Here is a 22200-nt window from a genome sequence, read left to right as displayed (position 1 = left end):
TAGATCGCTGGCTTGTATTTATCTGAAATATTGCTTTTCAATCAGCTGGTTTATGAATGTACACGGGCCTCTCACCAGCCCACCTACTGCCCTGCTTTGAGGCAAGGGGCTAACCAATGAATTGGTTCTCGCCTGGCTGCATCTGCATGTATGTCCAGGTTTCAATCAGCTCTGGGAACCACGGAGCTTCACGCCCCTTCTAACCAATAGGTGGCTTTGCAGGACAGAGGAAAAGCCAGAGAAGGCAGCGGGGACTGACCTCACTGTGGTCCCCCTCCAGGCTCGCCCATGGAGGAATGGGCCAGGGCTCTGATGTCAGCCCCCAACAAGTGCCCCAACCGCAAGCCTCCCTCACCCCCACCCCAAGACATCCTCTTGCTGGCTCCACCCCTCTCCCATGAGCTCCCCCTACCCCGAGTGTCCTTCTCCCCCATCCCCAAGACTGCCAGCCACAACGGGGGAGCTGGGAGCCGGCAGAGCACAGAGGAGAGCAGATGGCCTGGGTTCCCAGCCCAGCCCTGGGCTTGCGAGTTGTGAGACCTGCACACGGCACCACATCTCTACCCCTTCCCCTATCCACTCCCTTTGCAATGTGACTTTCCACCTCCTTCCTTCAAGGATAGAATCTGTTTCCCCATCCCTTGAACTTGGGCTGGGCTTGTGATTTATTTTGGCCAACAGAATGTAAAGTGACAACATCCCAGAGCCAAGCCTAGGTCTCAAGAAGATTTGCGTCCCTTCTCTCTCCTGGACCTGCCTCCAACCTGAGAACAATCTGGAAGAGCCTGCTGGATGATGAGGGACATAGTCTTGTTATCCCCAGCATCCAGTTTGATCAGCCATCTCTCAGGTATGAGTGAGTCTAGCCGAGACCCGAAAAACTGCTTAGCCAAGCCCAGCCTCCATCACTGACCCACAGGTTCGAAAGCTAAATAGATGTTTGCTGTTTTGAGCCTCTGAGTTTTTGGGTGGTTGGTTAAGTAGCAATAACTAACTGATACACATGCACAGTACAATGCTCACTTTTAACCAAGGGTTCACTGAAACAAGAACTGCTGTGTAAAGACTGAGAGGCTGAAGCCAAAAAGATCATCCTGTAGCTGTGTAGAGAGCACTGTCACTGCACATAGGCATGAGGCTTCCAGGCCTATCAAGTGTGTACATGGACGTTAGGTGTCAGTTAGGTGTTGCTTCCATTGTAGAGATGTGAGAACTGAGGCTCAGGAAGTTGTCTGAAGTCACACAGCAGTCAGCTGGGACTAGAAGCCAGGTCTCCTGACTCACGCTAGCAGGCTACACCTGAAGACAGTAGGCCATTCAAGAAAGCCCACTTAGGAAGGGGCAGGAGGTAGAGCTAGGGACCCAATCTGACCCGGTAGGCCTGCACTCTGGGGCATCTGCCTCGGCTACCTGGACCAGCCTGCTTACTCTTCTCTACCATCTGCTTTTAATTTGCCCCCAGTTATGTCAGCCACTGTAGGCTCCTGCCTTAGCCAGAACACAAAATACACATACTCCAACCAATGAGAGATGAGCTTGCTGCTAGGTTGGGTGGATGTGACTCTGAGCAGGACCTGGAATGGTCTGTAAGAGGCCTTGACCGCCTGTAGGCTCCTACGAGGCCAACCAAAGGGGAGAGGATGCGGCAAGGGGACAACATGAGCAAGGGTATAGAGGCAAATGCCAGGTCTGCATGGGACACAAAACCAGAGTGGACATATTAGACCTGCCCAGCTTAGTGTGGCAGCAGGTCTCAGGCAGAATGTCAGGGTAGCAGAGGCTGGGTCCTCTGAAAGGAGGTAGATGGGATGGGAGAAGGGTGGTGGCAGAACAGAGAGAGCTGGGTCCAGAGTCCCAGATGAATGCAATCCAGTGGTATGCTGACAGATATCTCACAACTGATTCTCTGGGGGAAAAACCCTTGATTTGTAGTGTTTGCCAATTTCCGTGGTGTTCATACTTCCACTATGGCTGATGTCAAGCTACCCACGTGATATCACTGAACTCAGAGCTGGGAAGAGATGTGCCAAATCAGCTCTTGCAAGCCAGTGCAAGTTGACTCCCCTGGTGGAGTCTTATCTTGAGTACAGACCTACCAGAAAAACTCACTCTAGCAGCACCACGAAAAGCTCAGCCTGAGCGGGGAAGGATGCCCTGTGTGCCTCAATGTCTTTCAACTCCAGGTAGGGCAGGAAGGCCGCAAGGGCTACAGGCCACATGCACCTCTGGGGCTTCTCCAGTCCGTGAAGTCTCAGGCCACGTCAGCAACCATCAACACCTGCCAGGAGGACCTACATCTGAGGACAGCACCATGCGCCCTGGGCTGTCAGTAGGGTCATAAGTAGGATGCCCAGACACATGGCCTTGGTCCAACTGACATTTCTCCTCATTGGAGATTTCTACCATTCAGCCTTATCGTGTTTTGGGTACAGGCAGAGGGCATGGAAGCCGGGCATGGAACACTACAAGATGCAGAAGCTCTGGGCTCTAACTCCCTACATAATCCTGGGCAACTCTCTTGCCCAGCCTCAACCATGCCCGTGTAAATGGAAGGGCTTGCAAAGAGTGGTCTTGGAGCCTTCTTCCCATGGTGCTACCCGCCTTGGAAATCTGGACAGGGGTGAGTAGTGAGTCTACCCTGCTTCCTGGACAGTGGTGACTGATGGCCATTACGGATAAACTAGAAGAGGGAGGGTTAGGACCCAGTGCCTGGCAGTGAGCAAGGCACTGACCTGGGCACAGGACTATTTCAGATCATATTGTGGCTGTGTAGAGAGCACTGTCTCTTCACACACGCATGAGGCTTCCTGGTTTATCAAGGGTGTACATGGACATTATCTCATTTAATCCTGATAACAATCACGCCGGTTAGATGTGGTTGTTCTCACTGCAGAGATGAGAAGGTATAGAGGCAAAGCAATCTCAGCATTGGGTGGGCACAGGACACAGAACTACAGTGGATGTACTGGACCTGCACAGTTTAGCACTATAGCAGCCAAACCAGTCCCAATCCCGTGGTACTTGACACACTGGGGTACCCAGGTCCTTTTATCTACCTTCTTCCCTAACTCCTTCCAAACTTCCTAATGTGTCTGATCGGGGTTCGTGGGAGGCCCTCTGGCCCCTGGAGATGGACCCCCAACTACAGCTTTGGCCTCCTGGCTACATGCGGGCAGCTCTGCCCTGTGTCGATGCAGCTCTGGAGGGGGCCTGCATCTGCTGAGGACCCCAGCCTGGCTTGGGTCACTCCCCCATCAGCCTCTCCATCTCTGTCTTCTACTCAGAAGGCCCAGCCAGGACTACTTCCCAGGTCCAGCAGCCTTGCTTGCCCCAGCAGCACAGCTGCACTGAGGCTAAACCTTGTGTCTCCTTCGGCCACAGAAGGTCGGCCGCCAATGCTTGCTGGCAATCATCCATCTGTTCCAAGGGGGAGAGACCAAAATAGACCTCCCCTTGGTCCTACTCTCAGATAGGCCTGCTGAGTGGTTCCTTAAATGGAAGTGGGTGGGGCACCACCCCATCTGACTCTGGGACCCAGAGTCGGGTAGGAAATCAATTCTCAGGAGGGATGAGAGGCAGGCCCCGGCTCTAGGAAAATGCACATTTCCATGTGCTAAAAGCATCACTGTGGGACGAGAGACACAGAGAGAGAGAGAGGCAGTTCCTATGGCCACAGAGGCCAAGTGAGTGGCCAGGCCAGCACTGAGCCCCGGCATGCAAAGGGTGAAGCTTTTAGGCGAGCAGCGGCCAGTGATCTCAGCTTCCCCCAGTCCTAATGCTCCCAAAAGGCTCTCTCCCACTCCCTGTAATTGGGCATCAGTAGTTAATGCAGTATTGACTGCATTACACGCTCCCGTGCCTCCCCTTGCTAATGCCAATTGCATCACCTTGTACAGTCACTGGCTTGCTTAGCCAATAGCCGTTAAAAGCAATCCAAATCATGAATCATATGGGAAACTTTTAGCAAGACACTGCCATCCGAGGAGACAATTTACAGTTGAGTTAATCTGGGTACATTAGCAAGACACGGATTCTGGACGACAGACCAATTTATGTTGTTTCCCTGTCCCCCCCCTTAGTGCTCCGCGTGGGCAGATGAATGGAAGAGCAGGGAACAGACAGAAGCACCTGCTTTTTTACCCCAGGCTCTGGGAGCGGGTGGGGGAGACCCATCTTTACAGGCTCCTTGCCTGGCTGAGTTTAGGCAGGAAGGGGACACGGCTGTACGTGCTGCTCAGGTTCTGTGATGCCTTGTTTCCCTGTAGTGAGGAGGTGGCTGCAGCCCGGGCTGGCCTGGTAGGTGCAGATGGAGACCTTCCTCTTCTAGGCATACAGTGGGTGCCAGGCCCGGTCCCTACCCTGCCAGCCCCATAAGGCCTTTACCAGCCCTCAGCAGGCAGCAGTGTCCACTGGGCTCTGCCGTCCTGCTGATGGGCTGGGATCTGTGGTGTGGAAGAGCATCAGGGCCCACTCCCTGCCTTCCCCCCAGGGCTGTGGAGGTCCTGGACACAGGAGAGGCCGCCAGTACCCTCTGTGGTCCAGAGCATGACGGGATATTCTAGGAGGTCCAGCTGGTCAGCACCCAAGCACAGCCGAGAGCCTGCCCTCGTGGATCAACCGAGTCAGCTGTGGACGCTGCACTCAGTAGTCGTTGACAACTGAAGGTGCACCGTCTGGTCCTCCTCAGCCCAGCTCCAATCTCTTTAGGTGTTTTTGACTTACTAAAAATGCCCTAGGAATTATGTCTGATGTTTAGTTCCACAGCCTGCCTGCTGCTTCCTGTGGTCACCCCAGCCCTCCTGCTGGGCCTCTGCAGAGGCAGCTTACACCCGGACCTGTCCTTCTGCAGCATGCACCTGGGGACACCCCTTGGGGGTGCCCTTGGCATCCTCCCCTGCCCAGTCCCTCACAACCCAAGGCTCTCAGAGTTCTTGGGGCTGCTCAGACCCTCTGCTGCCTGCCCCTGCTCAAGGGCCTTTTCTCCCACAGCGTGAGGGCTAATTTGCCTCTCAGGACTCAGGGCTGTAACTCCCCTTGCTCCCCTGGGGCTGCAAACCTCCCTGGAAAGCCCACAGCCTGGTGCCAGCCCAAGAGCAGGTGCCAGGGGAAGAAGGGCTGTTTCTCCAGGAAAGTTGGAGCTGGGCTTCCGTTGCTGACAGGCAGGCCCGACGGCATGTAGAAAGGCAGGACCCTGAGTTCCAGTAAAGTGGAGCTGCCTAGGCCAAGAGCAAGCATCCAAATGAAAGCAATTAATCTTAAAACCTGAAGTTTAACCGTTTGCAAAACAGATCTCTCCTCTCTCTGGTGGCCCTTCACTGCTCGACCTAATGGATTACTTTATTAATAATGCACTGTGCTTAAAAGCAAAAAAAAAAATTTTTTTTCTGACGATTCAATACTTCAGAAAGTCTCTTAAACCCGTTGCTACGGCAAAGCGATTGATATTTTATTATCTTTCAGAAGTGCAACATGAAAGCCCTGCAGCCCAGCAGAGCAAGAGCTTTGGTCCTCAGCAGCTGGCGGACCTGACTTCAACCAGAGGAGCCCCGGCCTCTTCCGACAAGATGCTGTCAGGTGGAGAAAAGGCATTGGGGGTGGTTAACAGGAGCCTGAGTTCCCGCTGCAGCCAGACAAAGGGTGCAGTCCGCAGCCCTGAGGAACACACCCCTTGGGGGCCCTGGGGACCAATGCTGACTCCCAGCCCAGACGGCCACCTGCTGGGAGGGCATAAGTGCAAGGAAGGATTTAGGCAGCAGGTGTGGGGGGAGGGTGAGTATATCCAGAGCCTTTCTCCCTCCCCCAACTGAAGGTACCACCTTCAAGGTTTCCTGGAACCAGAAGATGCTAGACTCCAATGGGGAGTGGAGGGTGGATTTTATGAGCAGAAAGGTTGCTTTTGGAAGACAGCTCTAGGCTGAGCAGGACAAGAATCAAATGGCTCCTCAGGACCTAAGCCAGCCTTCTTCCTTGTGCTGTGATGTGTCCCAGAGCTCAGTGACATCAACAGTACAGAGCACCATATGGTTTAGCCTGGACAGGGTGGGGGGCTTGTGGGGCAGTGCGAGCTCTCCTCCACAGGTCTGGCGAAGACTAGGGAAAATACATATGCCCAGGGTGTAGGCAGGAGACGGGCTAAAATGACCTCCAGAGAGCAATTCCCATTCAGGGCTCATCTGGAAACCTTTAGTATCACAAAGCCCGGGGCACTCTGGGTGCCTGCACAGAGTGCAAGACCCGAGGTGGTGGTGGTGGTGGCGTCATCTTATTGGCGGGAGACCAGTCTCCCTGCCTGAGGCTGCCCACGTATAGGGCCTGGGTCTTCTGGATTTCTGGCTTGGGCCTGGGGAGCCAAGCATGCCAGACAATCTCGGCTAAAGACATACCCTGATTTCCACATGCTCCCCATGGTGGGAGTACCTCCAAACACCAAGGAAGGACCCTCTGCCCTGGCTCCTCATTTTACCAAGAGGGAAAGTGAAGAGATGGGCATGACTGGTCCGAGATTACACAGGGAGTTAGTGGAGAAAGGAGCTAAATCAAGGTCTCCTCCCTCCTTATCTGGCCTGACCCCAGACCCCTTCTTCTCTTTTTCAATCTGTACACAACTACACCAGCCCAGCCCTCTGATGGCCCACATGGGGCTCCAGGGGAGGGGTCCATGAAGAGAGAAAAGCATACAGGAGATGGATGTCACACCCCAGCCAGACCCTGGAAAATGGATTCTTTTGGCCAGAGCATTTAGTTCCCCCTCCCTCTCTTTCCACACTCACGCTGAGAAATGGCCTTGAGGGCCACAGGGCTCCCGCACATGCCACCCCCAGGCCAGATATTTTAAATGTCCCTCCCTGCTGGAGGTCTCAGAAGGTGGGAGGGGAGGCTAGGGGCATCAGCACATGGTGGCAGCAAAGTGAACATCCTGTGTGACCTTAAGTCACTTAACTTCAGATTTTCACCAAGTGACCATGTCAGTAGCACCACTGACCTGGAGGGCAAGAGGGCACAGACCTCTACTACTCACTAGTAGAGGTCAGAAGATGTCACTCTAAGAGGATTCCCGCTGACTCACAGAAAACCCACCTTCTCAGTTCCTTACCAGTAGAACCCAGGTGATGGCGTGGGTGCTAACAATTAAAATCACATCTCCCTCCCGACAACACTAACAAACTTAACAAGCCAGGTAACCTTCACCTACAGGGCAGGAGGGCCTGGAACAGCCAGGGAATGACCCCTCTTGACCCTGAGGGCTGCCCTTGGGTCACAGGGCAACCCTGGTTTTACCCTCAAGGGGACTGGGTTCTCCAACCTCTCCTGCACATACCAGGACAATTACTGCAGGGCACTCCCAGTCAGGAAGGCTTTGGGGTGTGTGGGACCACCATGGGTCCCTCTGTTCTGACCTCCTGGGCGCAGTGAGGCTCTTGGCCAGGGCAAGTCCATGCCGCTCCTGCACTCGTGCTACTGGCCGGGAGCAGGACACTTTCTTCCTCTGGGCCAAACTCCTGCCTCCGATTTCAAGAGACAGGGAGACAGTGGGAATCACAGGAGGCAACCCTTTTTCTCACCGAGCTTTCGGGCAGCTGTCTCCCCGAGGGTCCGGCCGGCCTTTCCCCTCGCCTGCCGGGCACCCGGCGGCCACCGTCTTTCCCCGCGCGCCCGCTCTCCGCAAGCTCTGGAGTCCGATTTCCCGAAGCCACTGATTTGCTCGGCGCTCAGCGCCTCTCGGGTTACGCGGGCGGCGCGAGGCTGATGGCTGCGGTGAGAGGAGCAGCCGCAAAGACGAAAACGCTCTACGTGAACCACCGCTGCGCCGAGATCGGAGGGCAGCCGGAGCCTCCACGCGGCCCCGCAGAGCATCACACGGCCGGCGCACAGCTCGCCCTCCCGCGGTTCGGTCCGGCCTGTCCCGGCCCCGGGGCCGCGCAGCCCGGGGCTCCCTCATCTCCCCACGCCAGTCCCACTCGGTCCTCCCCCCGCCCCCGGCTCCAGCCCCAGCCCTCGGCGGACCGCCCGCCCGGTAAGCCCGGCACAGCCCGGCGTGTGCGCGCCGGTGTCCTGGCGTGTGTGTTCCCGCGCGCCGCGGCGGGGGGCGCGGGTGTGCGGGGAGTCGGGACCCCCGCCCGCCACCTACCGTCCTCCTTGTCCAGCACCATCATCTCGGGCGCTCCGTGTCCAGCCGCAGCTCGGCTCGGCCGGGAGAAGGGCGCCGGCTCCGGGCGCGCTTCGGCGGGGCGGCCGGTCCTCGGGCAGCTAGCGGGCTCTAATTACCCGCTTGCCCTGCTCTTAACCTAGATTGCACTCAGCTAGAATTACATTCAGGAGTGAAGCACTTCGCAGATACAAAAGCAGTCTCACCTACTTTTGTGCCTCAGAATTGCAAGGAACTATGAACTGCAATTTAGAGAGAGAGAGAGAGAGGGAGAGGGAGAGAGAAGGGGGAAGAGAGGATCAGAGCCGTTTCTTTGATTCTCACCTTCTAAATGGCTCAATTTGCCCAGTATAATCTGTCTTAATGTAATTGCATTTGATAGCTCATAACCCTGGCTCTGGCAACGACACAGCTTTCAGCCTCATAAAGTGTTTTCCCCTCGGATTTAATCTGAATCTCAATCTAAAATTATATTCAAAGAGATGGGGGAATCTCGGCGGCCGTCTCCCGCTGCCTTTCTCCCTCAATGTATGAGGTTTGCACTCCTGCTACTGAATAAATGCACACATTTCCCGAGGCCCCCCTCCCTCCCGGGTTAATGGGGAGTGGAGACGCGCGTCTGTCCGGCTCCGCAGCGCCGCCTGGAGGCCTGTCGGCCCCAACTCGGCGTGTGGCTCTGCTCAGGACCCAGGGTCCTCATCCCCATTAACTGCCTGGTGGACCACACCTGTCTGTCACTCCCAGCCCCTCAACTTTGATTTTGCCCCCCTCCCACAGGGCAATCTTTCTCTGACCTCGTGCCCTCCCTTCCTACTTCCTCTGCCCGAGGTTTCTGGTTGCTTCCTGGATTGTTTGGCAAAATTAACCCTCTGCAGGGCACAAATTTTCCCACTGTCTGTCTTACAGCACCACCTTTACCCCAGCAGCCCCTCCCAAGAGCATCCTGACTCCACAGAGAATGGGATCCTGTCTCAACTTCTCTCTGAGCAAGCACAGCATGGCCTTAAAGGCTTTTTTCATTCTACAACTATTTATTGAGCATATACTATGCACCAAGCACTATTCTAAGGCCCTGGGGATACAGCAGTGAAAACAAAGATTCCTGCTATTGCAGAGTTGACAATTCTTGCTCTGTAACTCAGGAGGCAGGAAGGGAGACAGTGTTCATCTCCTCTCCCTCTGACCCCTGCTTCTCTCCCAGAGCCCTGGGTCTGGTGCCCAGGCTGCCTGCTCCAGGAAGGCCACTCTTCCATATCAAGAGCATTATTTTCTTGACAGTACAGAGTTCCAGGATGGCATGAAAATCTTACTGGCTTTTCTCCAGACAGATGTGTCAGAGGCTCATCCCCGCAATCATTTCTGAGGACTAGACCCACGCAAGGAGAAGGAAGCTGGAGTCCCTGGAGGGGCAAAGGGCCACCAATTGAGACTTCATCCCATCTCTGCCTATTACCAACAGTGAACCTTAGCAAGTCATTTTCTCTCCCCAGGCCTCAGTTTCCCTGTTTGTGAAGTGGGAGACCTGCTCTGCTATCTCCAAGGTTGCTGTGGGGACCAGAGGAGATAAAGCATGTGAATGTGCTTTGTGAACTGTGGCACCCCAGACAATGGAAGGGTACGTAGTGGGTACAAAGGAGACTTGGAGGCCAGGTCATGCCCCTTAAGCCCTGGGAGGCCCCAGTGCAGGGTGCTTGACTGGGGAGGGGGATAGGGGAGTGGTGCCGCAGCCTATGGTCCTCTGTCTTAGGCAGGAAAGTCAAGCTTTGAGAAAACAGAAGAGAGGCTGCATCTAATGAGCTGCTTCATCCGCAGCTCAGAGAGCTTCGCTTTCCCCTTCATCTTGAATACTTAATCCTAATAGTCCTTGAGTATATTTGATGTTAAATATATCATTTTGCTCAGACTCACCATCCCTCAGGACTGCAAGCTTGATCTCTCCCCTGCCACTGCAGCTGAACTGTACCCTGAGGGTCTGAGGGAGGCTTTGGCACTGCTGCCGCTGGCACATTTAGTGCCAGCCCCTCACCCCAGCCTGAGTGAGGGGCCCAGACAGTGTAGCAAGCACAGGGTCTGCCAGGCTGGCAAGGGGTAGCTTCTTGCTGTAGACACCTCTGTGCTACCTGGAGGTATTCACTCCACAAGGGCTGCAGCCCTACTCCTGACCTCCAGGGTTGCTTCTCCTGACTTTCAGGGTCTGGCCCTGACCCACAAACCTGGACTCCATTAGCCGGGGCCACATGCTCACTCTTTCATCCATGTGTTGTGCTCGGGACTCCGTGCCAACACCAGCTCTTCCCAGCCCCCAGGGTGCCCAATTAGCAGCCGCACAGCCAGCATCCCTCTAGGGAGTCAGGGGCCTTGCACCCCACCCCAGGGACTGGTGCAGCCTTGGGGTACTGAGCAGGTGATCGGTGCTGTGTGTGAAGGGCTGGCTGCTTGTGCCCACAGGCAGCTCTCTCTGCAGCCCCAGTGGTGAGCACTGAGTTCCCACACTCACCTGGAGAAGTGCCTCTGCAGAGGCCTTCTGCTTCACAGAGCTACCCAGCAAGCCTTGGACAGTTCGGGTGACTTGAGCTCCCAGCCAGGAAGAGGCCTGCTGGGTTTACAAACCCAGACACGAGCCTGGCTCATCCAGCGGCCTCCCTCTCAGCTTATGGGTAATTGCTGTGCAGGCAGGTAACTCCTGCGCCCACGCTCACTCCTACGCCTCCAGGTCCAGGGGCACGCCCACAACACCAGGGTGCAGGCCTCGGATCCCCTGGGGCTGGGGGAGGTTGTCTGCACCTGACACATTCCACAGGTGATGAGCATATACTCTCACTTCCATACTGCCAAGAGTGCTCCAAAATGCCCTTGAAATGCCTCTGGGGACAGCAGAGGGAGGCCAGTTGATCCGTCCCCTAGGTTACGGTGAGGGAAGAGGGGGTGCTCCTGGCTGCTTTACAAAGTTTTTGTCGTTGTACCTGGCAGTAAAGTCCTGAGGAAGGATTCCTGCATCGGGGTTGGGGGTTGGGGGGGAGGTTGGAGACTTGGTGCCCGAGGGCCCAGGCAGACCAGATATTCCAGAACTCTTCAGTAGAGCCTGTCAGATGTGCCTCAGCCTGAGGGCCCTGCTCCCAACACAGTGCAGCTGTCTCCAAGATGGGGTTACAAGCTGGCCTCACAGGTGACACTCAAAGGGGTATTTGGAGTGACAAAGGCCATTTCCCTGTGGCCGCCACAGTTGACGGGACAGGGTGAATCTACAGACGTTGCAGAACAATCAGGATGCCTGCTGGCCAAGTTCAGATGCCCTGCCCTGCCCTGCCCCCTACTCACACAAAAGCAGCCCATGCACAGAGATTTGCAACCAGCTAGAGTGGAGAAGTACACGGTTGGCAAACTTTTCCTCTTTTGGTTTCTGGAAGCCCTGGACAGGCCTTCTAGGAAGCTGCAGTTACAACTTATTAGGCTTTGTGGGTGCCTAGGCAGAAACTGCACTCCAGAAAACAAGTCTCCCCACTCACTTGATGAAGTCCAATCCACCCCTGCACAACAGCCCAGAGAAGGTTGTCGATATAGGCTCTCGACCAAATGTCTTAGTTTGCCCTGGGGCTGAGGGGTTTCCAGGATCCAGGACTATCAATGATAAAACAGGGACGGTCCTGGGCAAACCAGGACAGTTAATCACCGAAGTGGGATGTGGTAGGGTGGGACAAGGGACTAGTGGGGCCGGAGAGAAAGGCCAGGCAGCCAGACCCTTCCCTGCAGACCAGCAGCTGCCTCCCAACCCCAAATTTCCCAGCCTCCTGCCTCAGGGCTCCATCTCCTGGGCACCAAAGAACTGCCCTAGCAACTGGCAATGATCCTTGGGCCAGCAGCGCTGTGAGTTCTCCTGAGAGACTGGTAGTTAGAATGGGAAGGGTGTGAGTTGGATCCAGGGGTGGTCCAGATTTTGGGAGAGCCAAGCTTCCTTATGCAACTGGGGCGGGGGGGTTTTAAGAAAAGGAACAGTAGATCACTAATACAAATTACAACAGAAGGACTCTGAAGCTTAAAATTCATTAGCTTCAAGGTGAATCCGGCCCTGTTATCTTGGATACATGGCCCATCCACGGGCCCTAGCCAGCGGAGCACCTCCCAGCACGCTGGACTTGGGGAGCTGATGGCGAGCGTCCTCCCCAGCCCTGCCAGGGGTGAAGCAATGTCACCCATCCCGCAGCTATGAAGTTCCAGACCTGAGGGACCCCAGGACAGTGCCGGGTTCTCTGGGCATCCCCCTGGGGGGAGTCGTTCCGCAGTCGGTGCAGAAGGGGGAGGGCGTGCATATACCCAAGTGGGAGGCGGGGAGACTGGGGCCAGCGGGCACTGCGGGGAAGCCCGCGGCGCGGATCGGAGAGGCGCTCCCGTGTCTGCGAGGCGACAAGAGCCAGTGAGAAAGTTCCCGGCCCGAGCGTGCGGGGCTGGCGGGCTCGGGGTGGCCCGTGTGACTTCCTAATCCCGCTGAGAAGCCTCGGGGGCTGAGCCCGGCACCCCGACACACACCCGCGCGCACCTCCACCGCCCGGCTTCCGGGAAGCAGCCTAGCGGCCCGAGGCAGCCGGGAGCCGGGGGCGCTGCCGCCGCGCGGGGTGGCCTCGGCCGGGCCCGCGCCGCCGCCCCCACCCTGCGGCCCGCGGGCCCCTGGGCACCTACCGTCCTCCTGGTCCAACACCATGGTTCCCCCCCCGGGCCGAGGACGCGGAGGGGCGGGCGGCTCGGACTCCGCCGCCGCCCGCCTGCGCTGCTCCCGTCGGCCCCGCGCGGGCTCCGCGCCCGGCTAGCGCTGCCGCGGACGGGGGCGGACGGACGGGGGCGGACGGACGGGCGCCGGGAGCTGAGCCCAGCGGACAGGGAGCTCGCGCGGGCGGGCGCAACCCGGGGGCGGGGCGGGGCGGGGCTGGGGCGCGTCCGCCGGGCCGGGATCGCCGAGCCGATCCGGCAGCCGCTGCCCGAGCCGGGCCGCCGCCGCCGCCGCCGCCGCCGCCGCCGCCGCCGCCGCCGCCGCCGCCGCCGCCGCCGCCGCCGCCGCCGCCGCCGCCGCCGCCGCCGCCGCGCGCCCTTCTCTGCGCGCTGGCAGCGCTCGCGCAGCCGAGTGAAGCCTGCGTTTCCCAGGGCCCCTCAGATTCCCCTGTTAATTAAATCAATTCATTATGCTCAGATCTGATTAGCGGCCCTTCCCCCCTTTGAATCAATTATTCAATACACAAACATAATTGCTTGGGCCAGAGGTGCCCGCCATTAGCTTATTTAACTCCAAGGACACTAATTACCCGCAGGGCACGGGAACTTTTCTCATTAATTCTGACAAAACACAAAAGCACAGCCAGAGTGTGTGCGTGTGAGGGACTGTGTGTGTGTGTGTGTGTGTGATCACATGCCAGAGTGTGGGCTGTGTGGGGTGGTGAGCCACTGTGTGAGCTTCAGCTGGGACTTGGGGGTGGCGGAATGTGTGTGATTTCGGGTGGGAGTGTGTGGGGTGTCGTTCTGAGTCTGTAACCCTGTCCTTGTGTGTGGGACTCCACGTGTGCGACTGTGAGTGCATCGGGCTGGGTGTGGCTCTGAGTCTGGGGACTGAGGGCGAGGGTCCGAGGCCCAGCGCAGGAATGTATGAGATTGTGCGAGTGCTTCTGTGTGTGGCTGTAAATGTGACTCCCTGGCTACTGTGGTAGGCACCCATCCCCTTTCCTTTTCGCCTAATTGCCTGGCCATTGCCCACTGCACGCTCAAACCCACAAGGGCAAGTGCAGACCACACAAGAGAAACCGGAAGAATCAGGAGGCGGTGCCCAGGCTGGGGCAGTGTCCCCCTCCCCCCATCACCTGTTTGTGCACCGACTGGACTATGCTCCCCCTCCCCCCAGTTATAAACCTCAGGTTCCCATCATCCCCTTCCCTGGCCCTCTCACTGCACATTCCTATACTTCCCCCATTCTCCAGCATTTATTCCAAAGCCCTTCCCAGTCCCAGCTCACCCCCTCCCATTTCCACAAGTGCTTGATATCTAGGCACACCTCCCCACCCAACTCCACAAACCTTACTTCTTTGCCTCCTGTCTGTAAGGCTGAATGGAGGGTGTGCCTATGGTCGACCAACTTCTCCACATTTTACCTCCCAGGAAATCTCTATTGAGAGAGAGCCAGTGAGAGAGCCCACAGAGGCAGGGACACAGAGGGTAATTGATTCCCCCAAATTAGGTTTCTGCTTTCTAAAGACCTGTATTGTTCCTGTTCTCAATGTGCACAGAGGTATTGAAGATTTCCTTTTTGTTTCCTCGGGCAATGAATGAGCTTAATCCATTTGGCTTTATAAATCAGGAAACTAATATTCGCTCCTTCCATAGCCACTTTTTAAAAAATTTAATTGGTGGGGGAAGCACAGCTTGTCACCCTTATGCTGTCCCCAAGCCCCCACTTATCAAAACACATTCTGATTGAGGGGTGGAGAGAGGGCTGGGGGGAAGGGAGGGCTCATCCTGATTCCTCCTGCCCTCCTCCATCCTTGCACATGGACCCACACAGTTCATATTGGGAAAAGTTTGTGAAATGATTGAATTAATTATATTCAATTCAGTAAAGAAAAGTGGACTGTTGAGAGGACTCTTCAGGATGATCTCCCAAATCTGCTGCTCTCAGTATCCCATGAGCACTGAATATAGCCATGCCATGACTAGGTCTGGCAAATCCTCCTCCTCACCATCCAGCACAAGCTGCTAGAGTCATCTTCCTGGTGCCAAGACCTGACCCTGCTACTCTCCTGCTCAAAAAGCTTCCATGGCTCCCCTTTGTCCATAAGACAAAGCCCTAACTACTTATCCTATCATTTCAGGCCCTTTGGGAGATCTGGGGAAGCCTTTGTAACAACCACTGCCCTTCACTTCAATTCAATTGCTATCTATTGATCTCCAACAACAATCTCACACTTCTGCCCCTCTGGACTGCTTTACTGTAATTGAACACACCCTGCAGGTTCTTGCTTTAGTGATTCTTCTCATGGCATCCCTCTGCTTAGAAAGCCCTTGCCCACCTCTCAAAGCCCTCTAAGGAAACATCTCCCCTACGTTTCTCTAAGTGAGTGTCTCTGTGTGAAGTCTGGATTACTGAGTGGTATGTGGATTATTCCATTGAGCCCTGGAGTATAAAGTCAGCCCCTGAGGGCATAGTTTCAGCTCTCCTCTGGAGTGGAAGGACAGATATCATATGAAGAGTCTACACTGGGTCACTGGAGAAAATGGGAGCTGCAGAGGTAGGGGAGGGATTCAGATATAAGAATGGAGGCTCAGAAGGAGAGAACCTTGGGTACCATCTTTCCTCCCTCCCCAGGATCTCAGGTGGCATGGGACCAGAACCCAGGTGCATGCTTCCTCTGGATCTAATATTTGGATCTCCATGCTGTTTAGTTCTCTGTGTTGCTGGGCATGGCCACTGCCTGGATTGGTGCCGGCTGTTCCTGGCACTAGGGCATCTGGCCAACAGGACAAGAGGGGGCTGAAATTCTGCCCTCTCTCTGCTCTCCAAGCCATGTGCCTGACATGGGCTGCACCCACCAAAAGAGGGCACTTTTTGCTAATTTGCACAGAAGCGCCATGTGGACTAGCGTGGCCCTGCAATTGAGTGATCTGCTTGGCCAGATCTGACACTCAAAGAGGCCGGCCTGAGGGGTTGAGCACCCAGCCTCCTCTGCCCCCACCCTCACTCACACCAAGGGCCTGTGTGAGCTCTTAGAAGACCAGCCTCCTGGTTTTCATAGAGGAAGAGAAAATTCAGAGAGTTTAACCATGATGGGTGGTCAGGGATACTGAAACAGATGCCCAGCCCATCTCTGAATTTATATGGGCCCCAAGCACTGGTGAAGGACACTGAACTCAGTCCATGCCTGAGATTCAGACATGGACAGACCTACTGTAAGGATCCAGGTCCCCAACGGAAACCACGCTGGAGGAGAGACAGTGAGCTTCCTGAAAGGAAATCCTCATGGGCATCTAGACTGAGTAGCAAGGCCTGGAGTTTGGAGGGTCAACAATTCCAGGTATGGCACAAAGCGAGGCCTGACCCACTTCCACCTGGCACTCCCATAGGAAGAGGGCAATGGTGCAGATGAGGAAGCAAGTCAGTAACGGCTTTACTATTGAAGCCTCCTCTGAAAGAGCTGGTCACTAGGAACAAAAGGTAACTGTAAAGAGGGACAAGAGCAACTGGGTCAGCAGCTCGGTGGCATTGGTGGCAGCACATGCATGCAATGGACGACAAGATGGCAAGAGTATTGGGGAGCAGCTCTAGTTATATGGGAGGCATCTGTATCCCTAGCCCATCAACCCTACCTCCCAACCCTGGGACTGTTAGAGAGAAAATGGCTTTATCCAGAACTCCAAATCTGATAGTGTCCAGAGGGCACTTGGATAACACATGTAAGCATTCCTAGAAGGTCTTACACCTTTTTGGAGAAGAGGATCCAGAAGAAGAGAATCAGAGCATGAGAATTCAGGGCTAATTGTTGTAAATGTGTAAGATCTGGTACCCAGCATAGGTATGGGCTCCATATTCCAACCTGTTGTAGCTATGTGACTGGCATGAAGGGAGAGGCTGTGGGAGCAGGAATGGGCCGGAACAGCCCCCACTGCCAGCTTTCCCTGGTGGGGGTGGAGATCAGCAGGAGATGCAAAGGGCATCATTAACATCAGGCCAACCAAAGGCTTTGTTCCCACTGCCCCTCGCTGCCCGGAAGGTCTCCTGAAACCACACACGCTCTCCCATGCTTCTGAACTTCTGTTTCATTTCTCTTCTTGTCTCCCCAATTGTCTGATTCATCCCCCTGCTCCACTGCAGTCTCAGCAGATGATGTCACCTCCTACCCTATGAGATGAGAGGTGTTAGACAGAAAGGCCCACCTCCCCCTGCCGAACACCTTCCCCTGGGGTTCTGTCCACGGCTCTTGGGGTGTGTAGCCCTTACTCAGGATTTCTCCTTTGAGTTCTACTCCAGTATTTCCAAATGTCCCCTTGATATTTCCACTTGGCTGTTTCAAAGGTATCTTAAAATTTAAAATACAAATTGAGCTCATGATTTTCTTCCCAAATCTTTCTTCATCTTGTTCCAGTAAACCAGCCACTCAGTTCTTAACACCAGAAATCTGGAAGTAAAGCAGAATTTCAACCAAGCCAGCAAAAGTAACCAAAAAGAAGTGTGTATGTATGTGTGTGTGTGTGTGTGTGTGTGTGTGTAAGAAACAGCAAATATATGGAATAAGATGGAATAAGTAAAGTATATCAGTATATTACACTAAATGTGAAGAGACTGAATTTCCCTATCAAAAAACAGTTTGTCTAAGTTAAAACATAAAATATAGCCAAATGTTGTTTACAAGAAATATTCCCAAAACAAGGTGACAAAGAAGACTGAAAATAAAGCAATGGGCAAAGATACACCTAGTAAATGCAATCAGAGAGGGAGAAGGGACACCAATATTAATGTCAAATAAGACTAATTTCAAGGCCAAAAGTATATACTGCTTGGTAATTAAGAAACACTCCCTTAAATTACTACTGGATCAAAAATAAGATCAAAACTGAAATTATAAATCACCTAGTATAACAGTATACCATACAGAACTTATGACACACAGCTGTACTCAGAGGAAAAAATATAGCCTTAAATGCTTTTTTACTTTTTCTATATATTTATTACAGTTATAACAGAGGTCTTTTAAAACAGTTGCATCTGGGCTTCCCTGGTGGCTCAGTGGTTGAGAATCTACTTGCCAATGCAGGGGGCACGGGTTCGAGCCCTGGTCTGGAAGGATCCCACATGCCGCGGAGCAACTAAACCCGTGAGTCACAGCTACTGAGCCTGCGCGTCTGGAGCCTGCGCTCCGCAACAAGAGAGGCCGCGACAGTGAGAGGCCCGCGCACCGCGATGAAGAGTGGCCCCCGCTCTCCGCAACGGGAGAAAGCCCTCGCACAGAAACGAAGCCCCAACACAGTCAAAAATAAATAAATAAATAAACTTAAAATAGTTGCATCTTAAATGCTTTTAACATTAAAAAAAGACTAAAAGAAAATTTAATTAATATTTAATCTAAGAAATCAGAAAGAGAACAAAGCCAAAAGAAAATAGATGAAATTAACAAAGTTAAAAATCAGAAATTAATTCAATAGAAAATAAACAAATAATAGAAAAATAATTAAAAGAAAAAATGAAAGTCCAACCCTGGTTCTTTGAAAAGACCAACAAAATAGATAATTTTTTTCAGGCAAACCTGCTTAAGAAAAAAAAGAAAGCAAAAACATACAATATTAGATATAAGAAAAGAGGTATATCACAGGTACAGGAAAGGTTAAAGAATTATAACAATAATGTATGTAAGCCTATGAAAATAAATGTGAAAACTTAGACAAAATAGATGATTTCCAACCAAAGTAGAAAACTGTGAAAAATTGAGCACAGAAGTTGATATCCTGAATAGGCCAATAGCAGAAGATTTGTTTTTTAATGAAAACTCTGCTATTAAAACATTACAAGATACCACATGATCCAGCAATTCCACTCCTGGGCATATACTCAAAAGAATTGAAAGCAAAGTCTTGAAGACATAGTTGTACACCCCTGTTCATAGCAGCATTATTCACAATAGCCCAAAGGTGGAAGCAACTCAAGTGTTCATCACTGGACAAATAGGTAGACAAAATGCCGTATATATATGATGGAATATTACTCAGCCTTAAAAAGGAAGGAAATTTTGACACATGCTACAACATGGATGAAACTTGAGGACATTATGCTAAGTAAAGTAAGACCATCACAGGAAAACAAATACTACATGACTTCACTTATATTGAGGTATCTAGAATAATCAAATTCATAGAAACAGAAAGTAGAATTGTGGCTGCCAGGGGCTGAGGGAAGGGAGAAATGGGGAGTTTTTGTGTAATGGGTATAGAGATTCAGTTTTGCAAGATGAAAAGAGTCCTGGAGATTGATTACATAACAATGTGCATGTACTGAACCCTACTGACCTGTACACTTAAAAATGGTTGAGATGGTGGATTTTATGTTTGTGTATTTTACCATAATTAAGAATAAAATTAAAAATATCTCAAGGGGCTTCCCTGGTGGCGCAGTGGTTGAGAATCTGCCTGCCAATGCAGGGTACACAGGTTCGATCCCTGGTCTGGGAGGATCCCGCATGCCGCGGAGCGGCTAGGCCCGTGAGCCACAGTTGCTGAGCCTGCGCGTCTGGAGCCTGAGCTCTGCAACGGGAGAGGCCGCGATAGTGAGAGGCCCGCGCACCGCAATGAAGAGTGGCACCCACTTGCCGCAACTGGAGAAGGCCCTCGCACAGAAACGAGGACCCAACACAGCCATAAATAAAATAAATAAATAAATAAGTAAAAACCCAAAAAATATCTCAAGCCACAGATTATAGTAAAAATGAGGTTTATATAACCTTTAAAAACAGGTGATTTTTAATGTTACCTAAACTATTTCCAGACAAGAGAAAAAGTTGGAAAGTTTCTTGGTTTGTTTTATTAGCTAGCATTTTCTTAATTCCCAAAACTTATAAAGATTGAACAAAAAAAGGAAGAAAAAAATCACAGACCAGTTTGAATGAGTGCAAAATTTGAAATAAGATATTAGCTACTAGATATGGGAAAAGTATCAAAAGTTTACACCATACAAAGAAGGGTTTATTTTAACACCAAAAACATAATTCGGCATCAGGAAATCTATCAATATAAGTCAGTGCATCAACAAATGAAAGGAACAAAATATGATTATAGTAATAGATGCCAAAGATCATTTGATAAAATTCAGCAAATATTGCTAATAAAATACAAAACAAAGAAAAATAGTAGAAAATTACTTCAATTTGATAAAGACTGTTTACCAAAACCCAATAGCAAATATATGACATTCAGAAGCTCTTTCCAGAAATTGGGAACAAGACAAGATGCTCATTATCATCACTAATGTTTAACATTTTTTGGAGATTTTAACTAATTCAATAAGACAAGAAGATAAACTAATCGGAATAAATAGCTGATTTTTTAAAAAAGACAAGAACATGTTTGCTTACAAATGATGTGATTGTATATCAAGAAAATCCAATAAAATTTAGTTTAAAAGCTACTAGAATTAGTTAGATAATTGGGAAGGTGGCTAAATACAAGGTAAATAGAAATCTATAGGTTTTTTTTCTCAATGCAATGATATAATAGAAATGGAAATGACAAAAGAGATCATTTGCAATAGTGACAAAACTGTAAAATACCAAGGAATGATTTTAAAACAACAACCATCACAAAGATAAAGTTCTTTGAAGAAAGTTATGAAATCATATTGAAGGACATATAACAAGATCTGAACTTATAGAAAGATAGCCATGTTTCCAGGAAAAGACTTATTCTCATAAAAAGCGAATCCTTTCAAAAACAGATTTAATGCAATTTCCATTAGAATCCCAAATTAAAAGTACTTTAGAAGTGTAAAAAATTAATTTAAAGTATACTTGAAAAATAAATATCTGAGGCTAGTTAGGAAAACATGAAAAGAAAGATTAGTTGAAGGGAAATTGCATTATTAGATAATAAAACATACTGCAAAGCCACCGTGATCTGAACAGTACAGGATTAAGCTAGGAAGAGACAAATAGATCAGAGGAACAAAGAGCCAATAAATAGATCCAAATTAGAAAGGAATTTAATATATGATAAAAGTTTCAATTCATCAGAGAAAACAAATAATAGATGGTACTACTATCTGAATAGACAGTTCTCTAAGGAAGATATACAAATAAGACAATAAGCACCTGAAAAGATGCTCAACACCATTGGAAATGCACACCAAACCACAATAAGATACCACTTCACACCCACTAAGAAGCTAAAACCAGATCAGATAATAACAAATGTTGCTGAAGATGTGGAGAAATTGGAACTCATAACTGCTGGTGGGAATGTGAAATGGTGCAGCCACTTTGGAAAACAGCCTGGTAATTCCTCAAAAGCTAAACATGGAATCACCATATGACCCATTAATTCCACTTCTGGGTATATAGACAAGAGAACTGAAAACACGTCCACACAAAAATTTGTACAGTGATGTTTATAGCAGCATTATTTATAATAGCCAAAAGGTGGGAAAAAACCAAATGTCCATCAACTGACAAATGGACATTACTGGGCCATAAAAAGGAATGAAGTACTGATACACGCCACAAAATGGATGAGCCTTGAAAATGTTATGCTGTGTGAAAGAAGGCAGTCACAAAAGTCTACATGTTATATGAGTCCATTCATTCAAAATGTCAAGAGTAGGCAAGTCAGTAGAGACAGAAAACAGATGAGTGGGGGTAATAGTGGGATGACAGCTAAAAGGTACAGGGTGTTTTTTTGAGGTAATGAAAGGTTCTAAAGTTGACTGTGGTGATTTACCCATCTATAAATATACTAAAATGCATTATATTGTACACTTTAAATGGGTAAATTGTATGGTATGTGAATTATATCTCAATAAAGCTATTTTTTAAAATGGTGCTGCCATAATTGGTTATCCATCTGGAAGAAACAAATGGGATCCCTACCCACTCCCATAAAGATTATGTTCCAAATGGGTTAGAGATTTTAATACAAAAATGAAACAATGAAAATATTAGAAGAAATTTAAAGGAAAAATGGAATAGATTTGGATAATGAAAACATGAATAAATTTGGTGGGAGATATCTGCAAGAGTAGCAAAAGAAAGGAGAGACATTATACTAAGTTAATTTTTAAAACTTTGATGGCAAAAGATACCATAAGCAAAGAAAAAAGACAAATGATTTACCAGAAAAATATATGCAAAATATAAAACAGTAAAAGGGAAAATGTCGTATATACAAAGAGTTTCTATAAATTGTAAAGAAAAAGACAAATGCCCAAAAGAAAAATGGAAATAGGGTATGAACAGGCTGTTGTGGGAGGAGGAAATCTAAATGGCCAATAAAATGCTTACCCTCATTATTGTTTAGGAAAATGCAAATTAAAGCAAAATAAGTTTTCA

General features: G+C 50.8%; 1 protein-coding gene across 4 annotated transcripts in view; it reads right to left on the bottom strand.

The window, feature by feature from the left end:
• The window catches only part of LMO1 (LIM domain only 1), a 52468-nt gene extending 39423 nt beyond the window's left edge, over nt 1–13045 (bottom strand). The window contains exons 1-3 of one of the 4 annotated variants that reach the window (XM_082341684.1): nt 12821–13040; nt 8129–8388; nt 7563–7750 (exon numbers count right to left, since the gene is read on the bottom strand). Coding sequence is in view for 3 of the 4 variants with exons in the window: in XM_082341685.1 (XP_082197811.1) it covers nt 8129–8153 (25 nt within the window). In the remaining variant the exon portion in view is untranslated. Of the gene's footprint in view, nt 1–7562; nt 7751–8128; nt 8389–12820 lie in introns of all 4 variants that reach the window. The other 3 variants (XM_082341685.1, XM_082341682.1, XM_082341683.1) reach the window with 3 other exon arrangements.
• Nucleotides 13046–22200: the final 9155 nt, after the last annotated feature.

Source organism: Balaenoptera borealis (genome assembly GCF_965194805.1).
Source record: "Balaenoptera borealis genome assembly, chromosome: 11".
Lineage (NCBI taxonomy): Eukaryota > Metazoa > Chordata > Mammalia > Artiodactyla > Balaenopteridae > Balaenoptera > Balaenoptera borealis.
This window is presented reverse-complemented; position numbering and strand designations above follow the sequence as displayed.